Here is a 21,221-nt window from a genome sequence, read left to right on the forward strand (position 1 = left end):
CAGTGTTAGGTTTAAACTCTAACTGAGCTTGTTTGTCTGACAGATGTGTTTCTCTTCTTGTCATTATTTTAAAAAGGTGACAGTGACCACGATAGGATATGGAGACCTAGTTCCAATAACCTGGCTCGGAAAGACCATCGCATCCTGTTTCTCCATCTTTGCCATTTCCTTCTTTGCTCTGCCTGCAGTAAGTGGAGAAAAATGTATTTGTCTTCTTGTCATTATTTCAAAAAGGTGACAGTGACTACGATTGGATACGGAGACATAATTCCAGTAACCTGGATCGGAAAGACCATCGCATCCTGTTTCTCCATCTTTGCCATTTCCTTCTTTGCTCTGCCTGCAGTAAGTGGAGAAAAATGTGTGAACCAGGACGTCTTTAAGGCTGATGTGCTCACACTGATGCTAACTGTGTTTAAAACTGAATGTTTCCCATTGTTTGCTGCTAAAAGGACAAATTTAAAAACCTCTTTGTGGAGAAGTGGTTTAAACCTGGCCCTGCTTCTTTCAGATAAACTCCAGCTGATATGAATTCTTAATTAGGGAGGTCTTTAAGTGCTTTCAAATAAAACATAGAGTGGCTGATTTCAGCTGAAGTGTATCTATGATTCATGTTTGATCCACAAATATAAATATCAGAGTTGGCTCTGGCTTGATTACGCCGTCACAGCAAAGATTCAAAGAGTTGTAGATCAGAAAAGAAAGTGCTCTGAGAGTTTTTATGTTCTTTCATAATCTTGTGCATTGAGAGCCGTGCTTGGCAATAGATATGAAATCCTATCGTTACACCACAGATCTGTTTCCAGGTTTGTGATAAAAAAAAGGGATCTGGGTGCTTATTTCCTGTCTGTATCTTAGCTTTATTTGCCAAGTGAGAACAGTTTCTTCATGTCACATAAATATTTACTTTCAAGGTTTACTCTTAGCATAAATATAAGGATAACATAAGAAGAGAAGGCTAAGGAAATCAGAAGTAGGGATGGGAACCTTTCACATTTGAAACGATACGGTACCGATGCCCGGTACCTGGCAATCGGTACCGGTACTCAACAGTACCAATTTTTTGTACTTTTTTTGTGTTTCTGTGGTAAAAAATATCAATTTGTTCAATAATAAAATATATATTTTTTACAATTTAACAGATAAATACTTCAATATATAACCTTGAAATGCTGTGTTCATGTCCAGCATGGAAAATAGCCTACTCTTCCACTCCCTCACAGTCACAAGGATACGTTTAGGTACCTAAACATGGTACCTTTTGATTTTACATGATACCCGGTACTTTGATACAATTCTGTCAGTACCCATCCCTAATCAGGAGACTCAAAAGAGAGAAATGAAGTAGGTGGCAATACTTGATGAGGCACAACAGACAGTTACTAAGGTTTTTAAAAAAGGAAAAATTAATAAATAATAATAATAATAATAATAATAATAATAATAATAATAATAAATAAATAATAATAAATAATAAAGAAAAAATAATAATAGAAAATAAAAACAGAAATGTATCTGCAAATCAAAACCAGTAATTAACAAAAAAATCAAAATCAGTTCTCTCACGTAATCTATAATTATAATTGTCCACAGAATTCAAAGTCCATTACATTCAAAGACACGTTTCGTTTTCTCCTTCGGAGATATGATAGTCCACACTGGACAAAACTGAAGTCTTTTCAAGTGTTTTTGTCTTATTTTCAGTGGAAAATGTCTTTTTAGACTCTATATGAGCCACATTCACCTGACCAGTTCAAAAAAGACCTTATTTCAAGTTATTTAAAGATAAAAATGAGGTCTGAATTGCTTTAACAGGTACAAAAAAATGTGCCCATGGAACAAGAGAAAAGTTACTTGTTTTAAGACATTATTCTGGTTTTAAGCACATTTTTCAGACCTCAGTTTTGTTTTTAACTCAAAACAAGACGCTTTTCTGGACTGATGGGTTGAATGTGACTCATATCGAGTATAACAAGTCAATTTTTACTTAAAATAAGACAAAAACACTTGATAAAATTTCAGTATTTTGCTTTCCCAAAGGCCAGAAAATGAAGTCTCTTTTCAGAATAGAGTCTTGTTTGTGTGTAGTTGTTTATATAGAGGTAAACTCCTATTTCAGTTCGTCTTTTCAGCTCGCCATCTCTTCACACCAGAAGGAAAGGAAACCCAAAAACACAGGCCTGCAGAGAGATGAGGCCGAAACGCAAATACTCATAAGGAAAATAAATTAACAAGTAAATAAAACAAGTTAATGAATGATTGAAATAAGTAACAGTTAGATTAAATAAAACATCAGTACCATTTGAAACATTTTTGTTAGCATTAGCTTACCAATCAATATGTTAACTTTAACTCACAAAGCAACAGACATGCTTTCTAGCTACTCAGACTTCTTGGTCTGGAGTTGAGTGCCTTGGGTTATGAAATGCAACGTCTTATACACACATTTCCTGGTTGACACGGAATCCAGGGATGTGATTGGTTGATGCTACTACTCTGAAACATAGAGAAATCAAATAAACCACTGGCAATTTATAATAACTAAACCTTACTGTGCATTCATCTTTGCAAGGAAATAGCAAAATGTAACCTGGGTTAGACTTGCGTACTTCACAATCTGTGATGTCTGATGACGGTGGCCCTGAGAGGTCACAGCGCTGCAGCTTCAGGAAACACTTGCAAAAAGACACAGCACAAGCAAATTAAGTAAGCATCTTCATCAATTTGACAGCACGGGCACTGCATTGAGAAAACACGCTGCAAAGACCACAACACGACACAACAGGAAGTGTTTCCAGAGGACACTTAAAAGTGGTGCACATGTCCTAGCATGTGCAGATTTTCAATCAAAAACACTTTTAACCTCATTTTCCAACACAATAGAGCTGTGACTGAAAATCTGCATCAGCAACAAGCATGTCGAGACATGTGCATCACTTTTAAGCGTCCTCTGGAAACACTTCTGTTGTGTTGCAGTATATTTGCAGCATGTTTTTCTCATGTGTTGTTTTTCTAAACTTGCAGCGCTGTGAGCTCTCTGGGCCACCGTACCTGATTCTGTATTTGACATTGTTGCTTTTAGACATCCTAAATTTTACTTTATAATTACTGAATAACATTTAATTTAAAACAGCAGTGGCATGAATAAACCGCTGTCAATCATTCAGTTTTAGTTTAAAGGGAACAGAGTGAAAAACAAGAATCCCCTCACATTAAACTTATCTGAATAAAACCTGAGAAAAGACTGGCGTTGTTCTGTTGAAGGTATTAATGTGAGTTAATTAACAAGCTGAGTAATAGAGCTTAATGTCTGAGCATTAAACAGCAGATTATTCCATCATTTTTTCTTGACTTTGTGTTTATTTCTGTCTGCGCTGCCTCTGAGTGTGTCGTTAAAACTGAATTAATGAGCAGTAACTCTGCCGTGCCGCTCCTCACAGGGAATCCTGGGCTCCGGCTTCGCCCTGAAGGTGCAGCAGAAGCAGAGACAAAAACACTTCAATCGACAGATCCCTGCAGCTGCCTGTCTCATTCAGGTATCCGTCCATAAAAATACACAAACACAGCCCCCCAACGCAGCCGGGGGACTGAACTGTCTGCCAGCCCCGGCCTTATTACTGAGACCATCCTTTCATGTAACACTTACTTTCTGACTTGCATGGCAGACGAGGCAGCGTGAAATTTGTCCTGTCCGACCAATATATTGCTTTCTTCATGCCCCTCCAGACGGCGTGGAGGTGTTTTGCTGTGGAGAACTCTGATTCTGCAACATTCAAGATGTTTTTGAAGAAGAAATCCAACACCCCCTCCTCCTCTCTGTCCACACCCAAGCCCAAGAAATCGGTTAGTAATCACTCAAAAGACTTGTGTTCAGTTGATGCATTATCGTGGAAACCAGGGTGAAAGAAATGCTGTTTGTGTGAAGCAACAGGACTGCAACACCACGAACCCTCATGAAGATTGTAATGCTCCTTATTCTTATTTAAAGAAAGTATTGATTTAACTTCATGGAGACTTTAAAAACAGTCGGCTGGATTTAAGCTTGTCCTTCAGTTAAACCTCTGCAGAGGTCAGTTTGTTTCCGGCTCATAAATAAAATCTGCTGCTGACAAAAGAAAAGGAACTTTATTGCCTCCTTATGTTTCTTTAATTAAAAATGTCTTAATAATCCATCCGTGGATCCTGATGGAAATGTAGGAAAGTAAAGAGATGCAGCCCAGACGCCCGTCAGCAGCAGGATGATATTAATATTGATTATTCAGTATTTCTGCTACTTAAGTTCATTGCAGTGCCCTGAGTAATAAAGTACATAATGTTTACACGCCAGGAGGGTTCCCCAAAGACTTTCAGCGCCTCCTCGGAAAACTTTAAGACTTTAAAGCCACAGGAAGTATGAAAAAACAAATCATTATATAAGTTTGACTGCCACAGTTTCATCCAGTCCTGCAGCGAGACGTTCAGTCGAACCATTGCTCATTGCTCGGAGATGCAACTGACAACAAAAAGACATGGAAATGACTTTTTTTTCATAATAAAATCCAACTTATCTGCAGTGGTTCAGAAATATTTACCATGCTTATGAAGGGAGGATAAATAAAAGGATCCTCTACAAGTTTACAAGTGAACAAAGCCGTCAGAAATGTGCTTGTATTAAGATATTATTCTAATTGTGCCGAGCACATTTCTGTTTCCCCATTGGCAGATTTTTTTTCCTTGTTACAGCAATTCAGACCTCATTTTTGTCTTTAAATTACTTTAAAAAAACTACATTTTTCTGGACTGGTCAGGTGAATGTGGCCCATATCAAGTCTAAAAAGACATTTTTTTTTACTAAAAACAAGAAAAAAACACTTAATAAGATTCCAGTTTTTTGCAGTGAAGATGATAAAAGCTTCAGGTCTCTGGAAAACCTCCATCATGTGTCCGACTTCAGACCCAACAGCCTCATTCAAACAGTCCCCAGAAATCAACATATCTGGGCCTCCATGTCCTATTCAATAAGGAACACATAAATAGTGCAGCGTGTTAGGGACATTAGAAAAGTGAGTCAGAGGAGAAGAGAAATACTCTGAGATAATAACGGCTCGGCAGCAGAAGTCAGAGAGGATTTGGTTGAGTAAGTGGCTTTACACCAGGGATGTAACGGGTTTGGTGACGTTTGTGTAACTCACTACAACAAAAACTATATTACCAAGTTTAGAAATTAAATATTCTAAATATACTTTGAAATATTTCGTAACACATATCTTATTTCATCAGTTCACTTACATAAAATCAAGGAAGGTGAATTGTTTAATACCTGTCATGTTTTCGTGGTTACACCATTTGACAGTTTAATGGGACTTATTCTTTAATGTCATATAAAATACTAAGACACAGAAACAGAACAGAAAAGCAAAATACACATTTAAACAAATATCTAACATGTTGCTTTGATAATTCTAAAGCTGAATTTTGATTTCAAGCCTTTTTTGTTACTTTCCCACTGATTAAAGACAACTTTTGACTTTAATCTCAGAATATTTTCATTTTATGACCCGAACACACTGTGGTATTCATGTGCTCTTTGAAATAGTTAAAATGGGAGCTAATGTTAAATACAGCGGTGTTTCATTTTTTTGGAGTTCAATTATGAAACAGGCTTAGTGATGATGGTTTAAATCACTTGATGGTTTAAAGTTTCAAAACAACATTGAAAAGTAAAATGATAAAGGGTTACAATGAAAAAACTAAATGTAAAATAAAAAGAACAATAAAGAGTACATTTTGTTGTGGTTTTTTATTTTTTCCTTTTTTGTGTCACTGATATTCTGGGTAATTTTATTTTTTGGTTACAGATTTTTTTTTTTTTGTTTGTTTTTTATGTTTTTTGTGGGAAAAAGTCCCATGTAAGAATGCATATACAATTTCATTTTATTTAATTTAATTTAATTTTATCTTATTTGTAAAGTAATTGCGCATAATTAAAGAGTTAATTATTTTTTGATTTATTTTTGATTTAATTATTTATTTATTTATTCTATTTTCTTTCTTTTTTTTTTTTTTTTTTGGGGGGGGGTGTCCCGTGCAAACATGCATATACATTTTAATTTTATTTAATTTTATTTTTTTTATTTTTTTTATTTTATATTTATTTATTTTTTTGTAAAGTGATCACACATAATTTTAGAGTTTGTTATTTTTTGATTTTATTTTATTATTATAAAATGTCCCCTGCAAGCATGCATACACATTTTTATTTCATTTTATTCTATTTTATTTTATTTTTTATATTCTTTTTTTTTTTTTTTTTTTTTTGTAAAGTGATTGCACAAATTTTTAGAGTTTGTTATCTTTTGATTTATTAATTTTTTGTGGGAAAATGTCCCATGTAAGCATGCATTTACACTTTCATTTTATCTATTTGATTTAATTTAATTTAATTTGGTTTAATTTTATTTTATTTTATAATTTTATTTGTTTTTCTCAAGTGATTGCACATAAGAATAGAGTTGTTGTTTTGTTTTGTTTTTTGTGGAAAAATTGTCCCATGCAAGCATGCATATACACTTTTATTTTATTCTATTTTGTTAATAATTTTATTTTATTTCTTTTTTTTTTGTTAAGTGATCGCACATAATTCATATTCTGTATTGGAGAATTTCACAGAAATAAAATACTCATTTATTTAGAAAAAAATACTCATCTAGGAAGACGTGCAGAGACCATTTATGTGTTGTTTTTTTATCATCTGAGGCTTTTTGGTCTGAAGTCTGTCGCCAAACTCCTTAAATCTACACTTTACTAAGACGTTTAATAAATACAAAACTGTCTCAACAGAAGAATTTTTTAAGCTGAGATGTTTCTGCATTTCCTGGACAGGTGAAGATCAAAAGAATCCTGAAGGGCACTGACAAGGACAACGATTTTCTGAATTCTCCCGGTGTTCCCAGCATCACGTACGAGTCTGGGATCGATGGAGGGAGGGAGCTGAGCTCGGATGTGTACAACACAGGTATAGGTAAAAACAAAACTCATTGTATGGCATGTTTATTAAGTGTTTCCAAAACCGAACGAGTCTTTTCATCAAGCTAAACCTGCTAGCTCCTGAGGCAATCAAATGGCTTCATTAAAGAAGCTGTAACAATAAATGCTGTAATTGTCACTCAAGATTCACACACTGTAAGTTTGAAACGATAATGTCTGACGCTGCTGTGGCTGCAAACCACACATCGAGCAATGATACGGTAGAAAGAAAATGTTTGATTTAAGCATCCGTTTAGGGCTTTGGACCACATGAGGCGGAAAGGACAAAGTCCAAACATTAAAGATGGACCATTAAAGATGGATGAGCACATCGCAGAGATAAAACGTGAGGTTGCATTGATGAGCATAGACTCCAGTGGTGCACTGAACTCAGAAAACTCCACACAACATTCGCTGCTGCCGAATCAATACAGGAGGGCTGAGAGTGATATACACAGAGGCAATTCAGACCCTATCCTTTGTATCCTTCCACTTTCATTTAAGGCAGCCTGACAGTTGTGCAATTCCACATTTCTCCATCAATTCATTTTGGATTTTTTCCTCCACAGAATCTCGCTCGACTTTCATTTTGCAAATGTCTCTGCCTTCAATGCTGTCACGGTTCTGCACACAGAGAAGCGGGCTCAAAAGCAGGACTCCCAGCCGGTTGAAAGCAATCAGTCATTTACATGGTTAAAAGTTCAAGGCAGAGTTTGGCAAAAGGCTATCAGTCAGCAACAAAGCAGGCAAGGGCAAAGCAGGCAGAAGCAGCGTGTGATCAGGAACGGGAAGAAAGGGAAAATAAACGAATGCTGAACAAGTAAAGCTCAGCTCAGACGACAAGCGTTCGTCAGCCAGCGTGTCCCTGATTCACCCCCTCTGACAATGAGAGCAGGAATCTGATCCAGGATCTTGGCCAGGGTTTGTTTGGCCCAGGATACCTTGTAATCTGAGGGGTTTAAAGATCCTTGAACTGCTAATGGAGTCGTCGGGGACGCCCAGATCATTGAAAAGTGTTTCCTACTTAGGATTTAATATCCGGGTAATCACACACGTACTTCCCAAGCTGTGTCAGAAATGAGAAGGCTGCGAGGAGCAGACAGTGTTGAGGCTACTGTTCCAGCATACCACTGTTCCCCCCCACAATCCTTAGTAATAAAAGTTTAAACATGAAGTTCACATTTCTGTGGAAGTTTCCTCTGCCAGACTCTGTGGGCTTTCAGAAATGTGGAAACGTCTGCAGTCTGGGCGAAGGATTGAGAAAAGGATCTGGCAAAAATCTGAGGAGGAGAGGCTGGAAAAGATGCAGAGCAGCTAATGAGAGATTGGTGGACAGGTGTGAGGCAAATGAGAGCGTGAGGTGACTGGGAAAACACAAATGAGGTCGTTAAAGTGGGTGTAAGAAACAGGCTAATTCATGAAATGGGTCATGGTTCCCAGGGGATTATCTGAGTTTGGAGAAGCTCTGACGTATTTCTCCCTCTTTATTCAGCTCAACATCTCTACATGTAATGCAAGGGTATTCAACCTGTGGCTCTGGAGCCTCATGTGACTCTTTGACTTCTTTGCAGTGGCTCCTTGTAGCTTTAAAAAATATTATTAAAAAATAAAGAATTTTTATTTTTTGCACCTGTGGCTGACCTCAAGTTTTACAGCCCTGGGAAGATATCTAAATCTACAATAACACTTACCTGGAAGAAAATACAGATTCTAATTCTGTGTGAATGGATTCATTTAACTGACAACAAACCAGCTTCATATCTATGGTTAGTATGTGGTGAGAATTAACCAGACAATAAAAATAATGAGATGACTGGTGTTGTCAATGTATGTCACCAATTTCAAGTATTATTTCAAATATTTTGCTTTTTTTTTTTATTTTGCATTTTTTTAAACATTGCAAAAATCTTTTGGAATTTTTGCAATTTTTCGAAATCCTATTTTTTAACAAAAAGCTTTGCATAATTGTTGAAATTTCAGAATTTGTGCATGTCTTTTAAGATTTCAATGATAAGTTAATATTTTGCAAATTTTTGAGGTAGCAAAAATCTTGAAATTTTTGCAATTTGTTGAAATATTATTATTTAAAAAAACCTTTTTGCAAAGTTGTTGTAAATTTAAGAATTTTTACAATTTTTTTCTAAGATTTCAATTTTGAAAACATCTTTGCAAATTTTCTAAAATTGCAAAGATTTTTGGAATATTTTAATTTTTTTTGGAAACCTTAAAAAAAAAAGAATATTATGAGTTTTTTCAGATTTCAAAGATTTTTTTAAATTTCTTACCTTGCAAAAATCTGGAATTTTTCCCAATTTGTTGAAATCTCATTTTTAAAATATTTTGCCATAAGTGTTTTTGTAAATTTCGGAATTTGTGCATATTTTTTAAGATTTCAATTTTTAAAATGTTTTTTGCAATTTTTATTCAAATCTCGATATTTTATTTTTGCATAAATCGTGCATATTTGTCATACTCAATTTGCATGACATCTTGCAATAAAACCTGCCATGGCTCAGATTTTCTGTAAAAAATAGTTTGAAATTTTTGTAAATGAATACATTTTTTTGAATGTTTGCAAGTTTGATAAAAAATATATATATATATATATATATTTTTTAAATGCAAATGTTTTCTTTATTTTTATATTTTGTCAATTTTTATAATTTTTCATAAATTTTTGCAATCTTTTCATTTTTTTCAAGATTCAATTTTTTTTTTTGCAGTTTGTATTTTTTTTTATTTCTGCAAATATTTTGAAAATAAATGGAGAGACATCATGTTTACTATTGCATAAGTTCAAAAACCTCTATAATTATTTGCTTTATATTAAAAATGTATTGATTTAATACACTTTACAGTCCATAGTGGATAAAGTACATTTTGTGGCTCCTGAATGACTTTAATCCAGGTGAGCTGAAAAAGAAAACGGCTCCTCTGAAAGTACAGGTTGTAGACCCCTGATCTAATGAATCAAAATATGCGCTCATAGTCCCAGGATGCATCCTGTTGACTTCAGAGATCAGTGTTGGCTAAATACTGGGTAAAGAAAGTCATCATCACTTCTTTCTGCCTCAGCACTCTGACTAATGCACCCTGTCTCTCTCCTCATCAGTGTCTTCCTGATTAGTTCTCTGAAAGCAGCACTCACTGGTTGATATTGGCAGCATGTCCTCAACAGTATTCTTTACAATCAGTCTGTTCAGAGCGTCTTTACAGATTGTAGAGCTGGCAGTGATTTAAAATCAAGCCCTGGGCCTCGGCTGTGTGGATGGAGTGGCTCCATCATAAACAGGCTCCTGGCAGAGAGTTTAGTCGATGTGTGTCGTTTGGTTAGGTGCTCGCAGAGATTGAAACCACAAGTCTTGATGTAGACAAAGTTTTTTTTTCCTGCACATTGGCTCCAACTCACCGCTTTAGTCTTATATTTTACCTCAAGAGGAAAACCTGAGGGATCATCAGCTCAGACGCAGCAGAGCAAAGTCAGAGAGAGTGAACACGTGACTTGAATAGAGACCTGTCAGACGCTGCGCTGTGATGGAGCAGAAGCTGATCTGGCTGCTGTTGGCTCTGCAATGTAGTAACAAGTAGTGAATCTTTCTAAACTTCTGTTATTGTCCCAGGATTATTAAATTAACAGCAACAAATCTCACACAGCTACCTGTGTGTGTCTGTGTAACCTGAAGTCAGAGAGGATCTCATGCAGCGTCTTTGGATCAAACCAACTCCAGGGAGAGGGGAGGATGCTTTTCCTGGTTTGAATGTAAGACACAGGTAGCTGACTTTTGACTTGAAAAATTATCAGAGATGACTGGACCAGATTTTAAAATAAGGGGTTAATCTGGAGAAATTACAAGTCGGGAATGGAGCAAGAGACAAGTTTAAAAAGCAGGAGAATCCCTCCTAAATCGGGAGAGTTGGCAGGTCTATCTGACCTTGATCACTCAGCCAGACACAGGACAGGAGCTGCAGATTTAATATGAACGAGTGTCGAGCGGTCTGTGAGGTTCAAATTGGCGTTTTCAGGATGGAGTTGACAGACACCACTTCAACGTCAGAGATAGAAAAGGCAAAAAAGAAAGAAATTTAGGAGTCACAGAAGCAATCAAGAAAACAAAAGAAAGTGCAAAAAGGTCCATAAGAAAATAGATGCTGACAGCTTGTCCATCATTGTCCAGTCAGCCAGCCTCCACCTCCACAGGGTCCAGGACTGAGCTTCTTCAGCAGTCTGTTCAGTCTCTGTCTCCTGGATCCTGTCTGCTCATAGCAGGTGAAGCTCTTCCAATGTGGCCTTGGTGTCTGGTGTTAGCTCTGTTAGCCATGTCTGTGAATAGCATGATGCTACTCTGCCTTCTGGTATTCCCTCTGTTGCTGGGTTAGCACAGCTAGCTCGTCCATCTTACTGGAGATAGATGTTACGTTTCCAAAAACGATGGATGGAAGGACAGGTCCATGTCGTCACTTCTTCGCTCACACCTGAGAACCAGCACGTCGTCCTCACCTCCTTCTCCTAACCTTGTGGGAAACATCTGGCCTAGCACCAGTTAGCATTGACATGCTGCAGGCTGCAAACAGCTGATCCAACATGTATAAATGCATCCATGGTTACATTTAGGAAATCATGAAAAAAAAATCATGCTAATTAGATGCTAATTAGCTTATGTAGCATGTTGCTCCCTTTACCTGGATGATGGAATAACACATCTCTCTCATTAAACTTCTCTTGAATTTCACATCTTTTGTTGAACTTTTGCTTGCTAGCATCATAAGCCTGGGAGTGTCAACGCAGTATTGTTAGCATTAGCACAGCAAAGCACAGCCTCAAACATCAACACCATTCAATACTGCCAGTTAATTCAACAAAAACACTCAAACAAAGTTATTTTTTGGAAATGGCAGGAGATGCGTTTGTCAGTCAGAGATGTTAGCGAGAGGACAGTGGGACAATAAAGAGATGGGTTTTTTGTGGCAGCACCAACAGGCTCTTATTTTTCACTTCCTGCTTTTTTCCCCGTTTTGAATAAAATGATAGAGCTGTTTTCATTAAAAAGAAAACTTTCCAGAGTTGAGAGCTCTATTTATTCAATTCTATCTTTGAGATGCTGAATTTATTTATTTCATTTCATATTTCATGTTTATTCATTTTACCCTTGATTGCGCCTCTCTATTTTTTCCTCTTTTTTAGCATTTAACATTTATCTGTGAACCCGAGCTTTTGAAAAGATTTATGAGTCATTATTTTTTATCATCACTGCTGCGTGGAGGGCATTAATGGATGCACGTAGATGAACAAAACAGTGAGAAAGTGGGTGCAGTCTGTTTACAGTCCTCTCCAAAAAGATAAATATGGATACTTTTAGCGTGTCCATATTATGTGAACCACTAATTGGATCGTTCCCTTTGTTGTGCTCAGTTATATAACCTTTTTCTTTAACACCAGCTGGCTAACTGAAGAGCTGCCTGGATGCGTGACTGCAGCGCTGCCCCCCACATGTAACTGGAAGTGGTTCTGCTCCGCTCTCAGTTTTCAGAGGAACAGCAGAATTTAATTTGCCCAGTTTTAAAGATTTATGGACGTCTGTTTGCTTCATGTTCGATGAGACTCAGTGTCTCTGAGTTTTCGGCGAAATAAACTCTACAGGTCGTACCGCACATGTTACATTTATTCTGTGCTACTTTAAAGTGTGAATCGTTTAATTTGACTGCCACATTGCCATCTGCTGTGTAATTGCGATGACTGAAAACACTGTGCTGGTGGGTTTGGAGCTAGGCTGCTTATGAAGATGTCAACTGAAGTTACTGTGCTGAATGGATTCACAGACGGCAGTGACAGAGCCTTTTCAGGTCGTACTGAGAAAGAAATGATTAAAATACAGTCAGCAGCCTGGACTAAGGAGAGGAAACCACACACAACATGAATCAAAAAGTGTTTAAGAAAGAAATAAACTTAACACAACACAAGGTAGAGTCTGCAGGAATTTCTATTTCTTGTTTATAAACACAACATTCAAACTGGGCTCCTCCCCCTTGGCTCAGTGCCAGCAGCAGCACACACCCACAGCCTCCAACCAAAGCTACTTGAACACACTCAATAGCCCAGCAACCACCTGTAGTGTCGCGTTTTTATTAAGAAGAGACTCAAGAGCCATGCACCTGACTTGGCATGTTAGCGCAAGCTAATCACAGGTATCTGACACATACCCAGTTAGCAGAAAGCTAACTCCTGTGCTGCTCTCCAAGTTTCTGAGAGTCGAGCCAAGCTTCACCCTCATTTAGGAAAAAGTTTTATCTGCGATTCCTTTCAGTTTGGTTGTGCTTTTCCTTCTCCATGCTACATCCGCTATCGTAGCTGCTCAGGATAGCTTCACCCACTTGTTATTGTCAACAGTAAAGCCATTCACAGAGTGACTGAGGTAACCACTGCAACGTCTCACTGCAACGTTGTTGGTGCTGGTGCATGGAGCTAGAGGCTAATTCCAGCATAGCTGCTCAACGTAAAACAGAAAAAGGCCCAAGAGTGACTTTCCATACGACGATTTTTATTGCAAAATCTAAACTTAGACCATGTCGCCAGGTCTCCACGGCACTAAATTCACTCTTCTTACATGAAAAGTTATACAGATGTCAACACCTTCACCACAGGTCAGTGCTGGAAGCGCTCCACCTGGTTGGTCAGGACCGCAGTCTCTGAACTAGACATGCACCAATCCCTCAGTGCTGATTGCCTTAATTTTGGGGGATCAGTGATCGGCCCATCCTTGCATATGAAACTGATCTTATATACCTCCAGGAAGGTGTGACAGCCAGCCATTGTTGCTTTTTGCTCTGAGACCTAAAACTCAGGACACTTTATTGGTTGTTTAAGTTAAAGATTTTATTGTTTCACAGGTATTATTCAATGATTTTCAATAAAATAAGATTGGAACATTGAAGGTATATGCTGTCAGGTATAAAAAAAAATTAAAAAAATAACAAGCAGTATCGGCCCCGATTTGGAATTGGCTGGTCAGGCTTTTTAAAGATCAGTGATCGGTGATGGGTAGGGTTACCAACTGTCCCGTATTAGGCGGGACGTCCCGTATTTGGGCCAAAAGAGGCGCATCCCGTCCGGGACGTTGTTTGTCCCGGCCGCATAGGTAAAGGTAAGATGCATATATTTTTTCTCTCTGTGTGCCATGCATTGTGTGTCTGGCTGCTTGCCTGCATGGCCAGCTGTACACTACGGGCAGTAGGACCACTCACTTGACAGGTAGGCAGCCACAGGTTCAGCCTATGAGAGAGTGTCCCGTATTTCTATGCCTCAAAGTTGGCAACCCTAGTGATTGGCGAGAAAATTGAGATTGGTGCACCCCTACTCTAAACATATGTGTTTGTCACAGCACCACCTAGCAGTAGCACTCGACACTGCCTTGGTACAGCAAGGCAAGGCAAGTTTATTTATAAAGCACATTTCAGCAAGGCAATTCAAAGGGCTTTACAGACAGAACAAGTTAAAAGAAAACAATCAAAATTCAATTAAAAAGCAGAGTAAAATTAAAAAGATGCAATAAAACAATAAGATTTTTAGAAAAAAGTACCTGCACAAAAGTACTGACAATAGAACTGTTACACAATACTCACTCTCCGCCCAGAAACGTCCTTAAACAACCAAAACATCAAAGTCCAGGCCGAGGAGAGGGTTGAGGCAGACACAGACACTGACCATAGACTGTAAAAAACATGGACATAGTCTCCCCGACGTCACCCGTCTGTTTCTGAAAAGAACAATGTAGCACATCGACTATATTGGTAGTGGCAAGGGCTACGTGTACAGCCGTAGGGCGCCTGTCATGTGACCCTCAGCTGTGCCTCTGATTGGGCGAGCTTGTGATGCTAATATCCTCTGAATGGCCGAGTTAGAAAAAAATTCACCTCCATACAGTGTGTGCCAATAATAAACTTAGTGACACAGACAGGAGACGTTTTTTGAACCAGGCTGTAAATAGGTTAATTTCTGCTTTTAAAACAGCTTTTTTTGGCTTGGTGTGTATGTGACACGCTGTATTTCTGGAGCCAGCCTCAAGTGGACACTGGAGAAACAGCAGATTTTAGCACTTCAGCATTGTCTCATATTCTTAGACTGGAGGTAGCCGGTTGGCACTGACACACATGTACAGAGGCTCATAGGAGACGATTGTGCAGGATCAAACTGTAAAAGTTGACATTTTGTTTTTTGGGAAAATCCTGCAGACTGTACCTTAAAAGATGCATTAGTATGTGGAGTTTCTGTACAGCAACTTATAAATATGTGGAAACGTGAAGAAAATGATCCAAAACTATATTATATAAGGAAGGCATTACACTGATTGAGATACAAAATTATTACAATTAATTTTAAGGTAGGAGTCGTAAATAATGACGTGAAGACTCTAAAGAAATTTATCAAAATAGAAAAATAAACCACCACAGAGCAGCATGTATATAATGCAGTTGAGCCTGGCTCTATAAGGAAACTCAGGAAAAGGTCTGCAACACAATTTAAAGCTAAATGTCAGAGTCCCCAGCTCCTGTATCATCATTGACCACAGAGAGGCTTTCAGCCGATGGCGTGGAACGGCTTCAACAGCTTGTGCAGCTCAGGCAGGAGAAGTTTGGTCACAGACTTTGCATTAACAGGCACTGAAACTGATGAGGCCTCCTTTATTCATGGGTGTCTGAATCACGCATGGAAATATCTTTACTCCCGAAGTCTAACTCTCCTCAGAAGGCTGGAAACTGATGATACAGAAAACACGCCTGGGGGAAGCAGAATCTTTGTCTCTCGTGTTGTGAATCTTTGGAAATATCACTTTCAAACTTCTTTGTTTCCTTGTTGTGTCTTAACAGCCTCTCTTTTCCGTTTCTTGTCTGTTTCCCTTTCTGTCCGTGGTTTGTTTGTGTCCCAGCGTTAGCCGGAGCCCGGACTCTGGGAGGATGTGGTGAGCTGCTGTTAGTGTCCACGTCCTGCACTTGTCCACATCACTGACTGTCCATTTTAACAGTCTGGTTTCTCTAACAACACGAATGACAAGTTCTGAAACTGCACCGTGGTTTTTGACTAACATTGTTGTTGTTGTTGTCCTACTTTTTCCTGGTGGTTGTCATAATGTGTCTTTTCTCTTCCCTTTTTCAGAGCTCCAACAGTCCTGGTCGTCTTTGTCATCCCAGCAGCTGAACTTACAGCCTGCAGGTAAATTATGTGATCATTTGCGTGTCGTTGATTTGCTTTGCTGCTACAGAAAGTACATCACATGGGTCAAGGGAAGAGTTAAGCTGAGTTTGGACATGTAGTGGTGCAGCGGTTAATATAAGCAGTGACCTCTAGAGGTGAGAAATGAAGCTCATGAGGAAGTGAAAACTCTCCTGTGATGAATCTCTTGCTGGCTGTTTAAAAACAGACCAGAGTTGATACCCATGCCTCCTGATGACGAACTGATAAAAACAAGTCAGTCAGCAACAGAGTTAATTTTTCTGTCACGGCTGTTGATATCTGAAACTACTCGGACAAAGAAATCCAGTACCAGAGGTTTAACACATTTGTCATCAAGACAAAGATTATGATTGAGGGATATATTTGTAAAAGAAAGATTTAAAAAAAAATAGAATGCAATAATCACAAGAAAGAAGGAAAACACATTTTGCCAGAGGGGGCGCCAAACACGACACAAAGTTCCTTACAGCAGCTTTAAAAGACTAATTCTGTTTTAAGTCTGAAATTAAAAGTGGTTTGTGTCTCATAACTTGAATTCTTCAGCCCCAACATCTGAGCCAAAGTCATCAATCAATACATCAATCCTTATAAAGCAAACATTACTTTAAGATGCTTTTCAAAAACATTTCCAGATCTAGATCTGTGCGGTTTTATAAAGCTGTAATTCTCAACTTGTGAACATTGACCCTAAAAGGGTGGCAGACCTGTCTTCAGTGAGTCATGGGCCTTTGCCTGGGCTAAAAATGAATTAAGAGGAAAAAGTCCTTTACTTTTATTTTGAAAGGGATTTTGTGTGGCCTAAGTGCAAAGGGGCAACATCCAGTTAGAAAAATGATGCCTATGTGGAAGTGCCAAAAGTCGCTGTTCATTGAGAATCTGCTTGAGCCTGGCTGCAGAAAGACCAGTTACATAGTACACACCCAGCTTTAAAAAATGGATTTTAACAGCATTAAAAAGCACATTTACAGCCTGGTTCATAAAACAGCTTGGGACTGAGATGCTGGTTTCACTATCAGCCCACACTGTACGGTGAGAGAACTTTTTTCTAACTCAGCGGTTTAGAAGTTATTAGGATCGTTTGATTGTTCAATCAGAGGCACAGCTCAGGTCACATGACTGCCGGTGTCATAGCTAATGTGGCTGCATCCACAGATTGGCTTTATTTCACTGTTTCAGTAACAGACGGGTGATGTTGTGGAGGCTTCATGTCATCTAGCCTCACTCCTTAACAGTAGAGGGCGATAACACCCTGTAATGCTGATTGTAATGCACTATTTCAGTGAACAACAAAAGATCTGCAAAATTTGCATGGTTGTTTTCCAAACCGCCTACTACACAAATCCCTGGATGTCCTACTGATCCAAGAAAATTTCTCAATCTGCAACAGACCAGCCTACCTGACATACTGTTTCCCACAATGCATGGCGCTGATGCTGTTTGTCAACGTGGGTGGCCACCATCTAGTCGAATGTGTTGGCATTACAACTACAATACAACAACACTCACGTTATACAGTCTGTGAGATAGAAGTGAAGTGATAAGACAGAAATACCAGTAAATCTTGTCTCTTCTGGTTGTAAAATGCACAAATTGGAAATATCCAAGAATCACAATTTTAATCAAATCGATTCCCAGCCTTATCAAGGAAGTTTAGACATTTCCCTCTTGAAAGCAATAACTTTTAACAATTCACTTGGGATTCATCAAGGAGTTGTGTAACATTTGGCATAATTAGAGGCTTTGATTGACAGGGGATAGATTGCAGTAAGGCCTGTTTATGTTTCTACGTTCATAAAAAGGTCTCCACAGTCAGTTTCTCCAAAATGCCAGCCTTAATCTTTGGGCTTTACATCAAGTGTAACTGGCTGCCCTTTTTTGTAACGTCGTTAGTATATTATTTTTGATTGTGTTTTCCGTCATGGAGTTCTTTTTTTTTGTTTCCGACCGGAAGCTGTGCTGTCGGGGAAGTACTTAAGCGACGCACTCCTGTGTTGTCGTTTGAGCTTCTTCCTTGGAACAGCACAGCATGGTATGTCACAGTGTCTTTCGTTTGCTTTCATTCATTCATTCATTCGTTCGTTCGTTCGTTCGTTCTTTGAAGTTTGGCGGGTTGTTTATTATTTGTTTTCCTTTGGTAGCATGTTTACGCTCCCACCAGAGAAATCCAGGTTGCCTCAGAGTTATTAGCCCCCCTGGTCGGCAGAGTGAGGTACGTGGGTTGTTTTGTTTTGTATTGTAATACGGTCGATAATGTTGTGATGCGAGTAATGCAAAGTGCATTTTAACTGTGTCTGTATTTCTAACAGACGGTGTGTGTGTGTGTGTTTCAAGTAAATGAATTGTGTAACAAAGTATTTATATTTTGTAAACGAGCGATTTTAAGGTTGTAATGAACGTCTCTTGTATTTATCCAGTTTCACGGTGCCAATAAATAAAGGAAACTGCACCTGTCGAATTCGTCTGCTTGTTTGAGTGGCCGGGGGCCAGCTACAGTGAAACTCACCGCTCCCTCTTCAGACCACGACGCTGGTGCCCGCGCGTTCTCGCGGCCACTGACGGCGTAAGATTCAGCGACGCAGGCAGCAGTGGGAGACGTTCGGAAGCAGAGGTTCAGCACAAACACACATGCACTTATAAATAAAGTTTGGCAATACGGACTTTAATTGCCTTGAGGCTGTGCGTTTTTTGGTACATGGATTTTATGTGGACTTTGAATCATCCTTTAAACATATGTATAGCCTTAAATATGTGTTAAACAGTGTGAAGTGTGCAATTTAAAAAAAAAAAAAAAAAAAAATCAATGCAAACACAAAGGCTGAATTTAGGGCAACTCTAAGGGTGAAACTGTTGTCCTGGTTTCAAGTTGTTGATATTTGTGTTTATGGGGCTGTTCTGTTTATTAACTTGGTGTGCCTTTTAAGTATTGATGTCTGATGTGGGTGGTAACGCAGCCTATAAATTAGGATTAAAATAGCCATCCTTCTCAATTTTGAGATCTGACACAAACACTCCAAGATTTGAAAGTAAAACAGATACACCTTTAACACAATGCCATCAGTTGTAAATGAAGCGACAAAATCTCCAGAGACAAGACCCACTAGGTCCAGTTCACGTGAGCGAACCCTGACAGAAAAGGGCAAAGAGTTGCAGGGAAATCAAGCCAAGAAAAATGAAAAGGCTTTCAACAAGGCTTATGAATTATGGAAAACAGCAGCAAAGGAAGTAAGATCCAAGCTAAAGACGTGCTGCTCATCTGAGGATCTGGAAGAAACCAAACGTGTCATACAGTCCACTCACTCCGCAGTCTCTGAATGTTATGAGTGGTTTTTGCGCAACCTCATTAAATCTCCAGAGATTACAAAGAAGATGGATGCATGCATTACTATAACCAAAGATGTACTGGAGCTCATCAACAAGCGACAGGAGAGCACGGACACAACATTCAACGATCGACTGGAAAAGGAAAGAGTGAGGATGGTGTTAAACAAGGAGGAGTATGGTTCCATCTTTGGCAGAACAAAAACTGAAACTGTAATGTCAGAGTCACCACAAGAATTGGGTGAGGTTTTGAGCACCACTTCCAGATCCTCAAGCAAACGTGCAGACGCCGAGGCAGATCTCGCTGCTAAGCTACAGCAAGCAAAGTCCCTGCAAGTATTACATGCTCAACAAGTCAAACTTGATAAACTGAAGAGTGAATGGAAACTAAGAGAAACACAAATGTTGGTAGAGTTCAAACAGAAGGAGGCTGAGGCAAAGTTGAAAATGGAAGAGGAAGAAACAAAACTGCAACAGTTGCAAATGGATAATGAAGTCAAAATAGCAGAAGCTCGGGTAAAGGTTTATAACAGCTATGATCTACTTGAGGGATGCGAAGAGGAATCTGAATCTAAGTTTCTGCATAACAGTCAAAACACAGAGTATAAATGTGTTCTCAATCCCCAAGCCACACCTTTTCGGCCTGGTCTTGTATTGTCTGACCCACTGAAAGTTCAAGAGGAAGCCAGTCTTGTACAAGCAATTACGAGTTCGCTCACCTCCAGCCGGCTTCCAGTCCCAGAGCCAACAATATTTACTGGTGAGCCGTTGAAGTTTATTGATTGGAAGATCTCCTTCATGGCCCTTATTGGAGAAAAGCCCCTCCCGATCAGTGAAAAGATGTTTTATCTCAAGAGTTACCTCGCTGGGGAGGCACGCAAAGCTGTTGAAGGTTTCTTTTATCGGAACACAGAGGACGCATATAATGGGGCTTGGGCAACACTTCAGGATCGCTATGGAAGTCCGTTTGTGGTACAAAGGGCTTTCAGAGACAGGCTCGCAAAATGGCCCAGGATAGCCGCCAGCGACCCCATAGCATTAAGAGACTTTGCTGATTTTCTTCAAGGATGTGTAGAGGCTATGCCTCATGTTAAAGGGCTAGCAATTTTAAATGATTGCGAAGAAAACCATAAACTCCTTAAGAAATTACCTGAATGGCTGGTGCGTAGTTGGAACCGCAGGGTGGTGGAAGAACTGGATAAGTCTGGAGATTACCCAAGTTTTGTTCATTTTGCGGAGTTTATGCAAAAGGAGGCCCGCATAGCCTGTAATCCTATTGCATCACCCCTTCTGATCAATCTTAAGGCTACAGAAGAAAAGCCACCAAAGAAAGCAAAGTCATTTAAAACCAGTGTTCAACCAAAGAAACCTTCCATTACTGCAGACAATATGCGACCCAAACCACCTTGTCTGGTTTGTAAAAATGAGACACATGGTGTTGTTAAATGTCCATTCTTCAACGATAAGACTATGGAAGAGAAGAGGGCCTTCATTCATGAAAACCATCTTTGTTTTGGATGTTTGAGAAAGGGGCATATCACTAAAGACTGCAAGTGGCGACACACCTGTAATATATGTAGCAGACGCCATCCAACCTGTTTACACATCGCTAAGGACGAACATTCAAGGGGAGCGAATGACAAGCTCACTGCTACGTCAGAATCCAAAGACA

The 21,221-nt window shown here is 38.9% G+C and overlaps 1 protein-coding gene across 2 annotated transcripts in view; it reads left to right on the forward strand.

The window, feature by feature from the left end:
• kcnq1.1 (potassium voltage-gated channel, KQT-like subfamily, member 1.1) overlaps positions 1 to 21,221 on the forward strand; it is a 108,796-nt gene that overhangs the window by 64,002 nt on the left and 23,573 nt on the right. The window contains exons 7-11 of one of the 2 annotated variants that reach the window (XM_074667029.1): positions 77 to 187; positions 3,441 to 3,536; positions 3,727 to 3,843; positions 6,862 to 7,000; positions 16,154 to 16,210. In XM_074667029.1, the coding sequence (XP_074523130.1) occupies positions 77 to 187; positions 3,441 to 3,536; positions 3,727 to 3,843; positions 6,862 to 7,000; positions 16,154 to 16,210 (520 nt within the window). The remainder of the gene's footprint in view (positions 1 to 76; positions 188 to 3,440; positions 3,537 to 3,726; positions 3,844 to 6,861; positions 7,001 to 16,153; positions 16,211 to 21,221) is intronic. The other variant, XM_074667030.1, reaches the window with a different exon arrangement.

Source organism: Halichoeres trimaculatus, unplaced genomic scaffold (assembly GCF_033239565.1).
Source record: "Halichoeres trimaculatus isolate MK-OKI-2021-1 unplaced genomic scaffold, fHalTri1.1 fHalTri1_scaffold_3, whole genome shotgun sequence".
In the NCBI taxonomy this organism is placed as follows: Eukaryota; Metazoa; Chordata; class Actinopteri; order Labriformes; family Labridae; genus Halichoeres; species Halichoeres trimaculatus.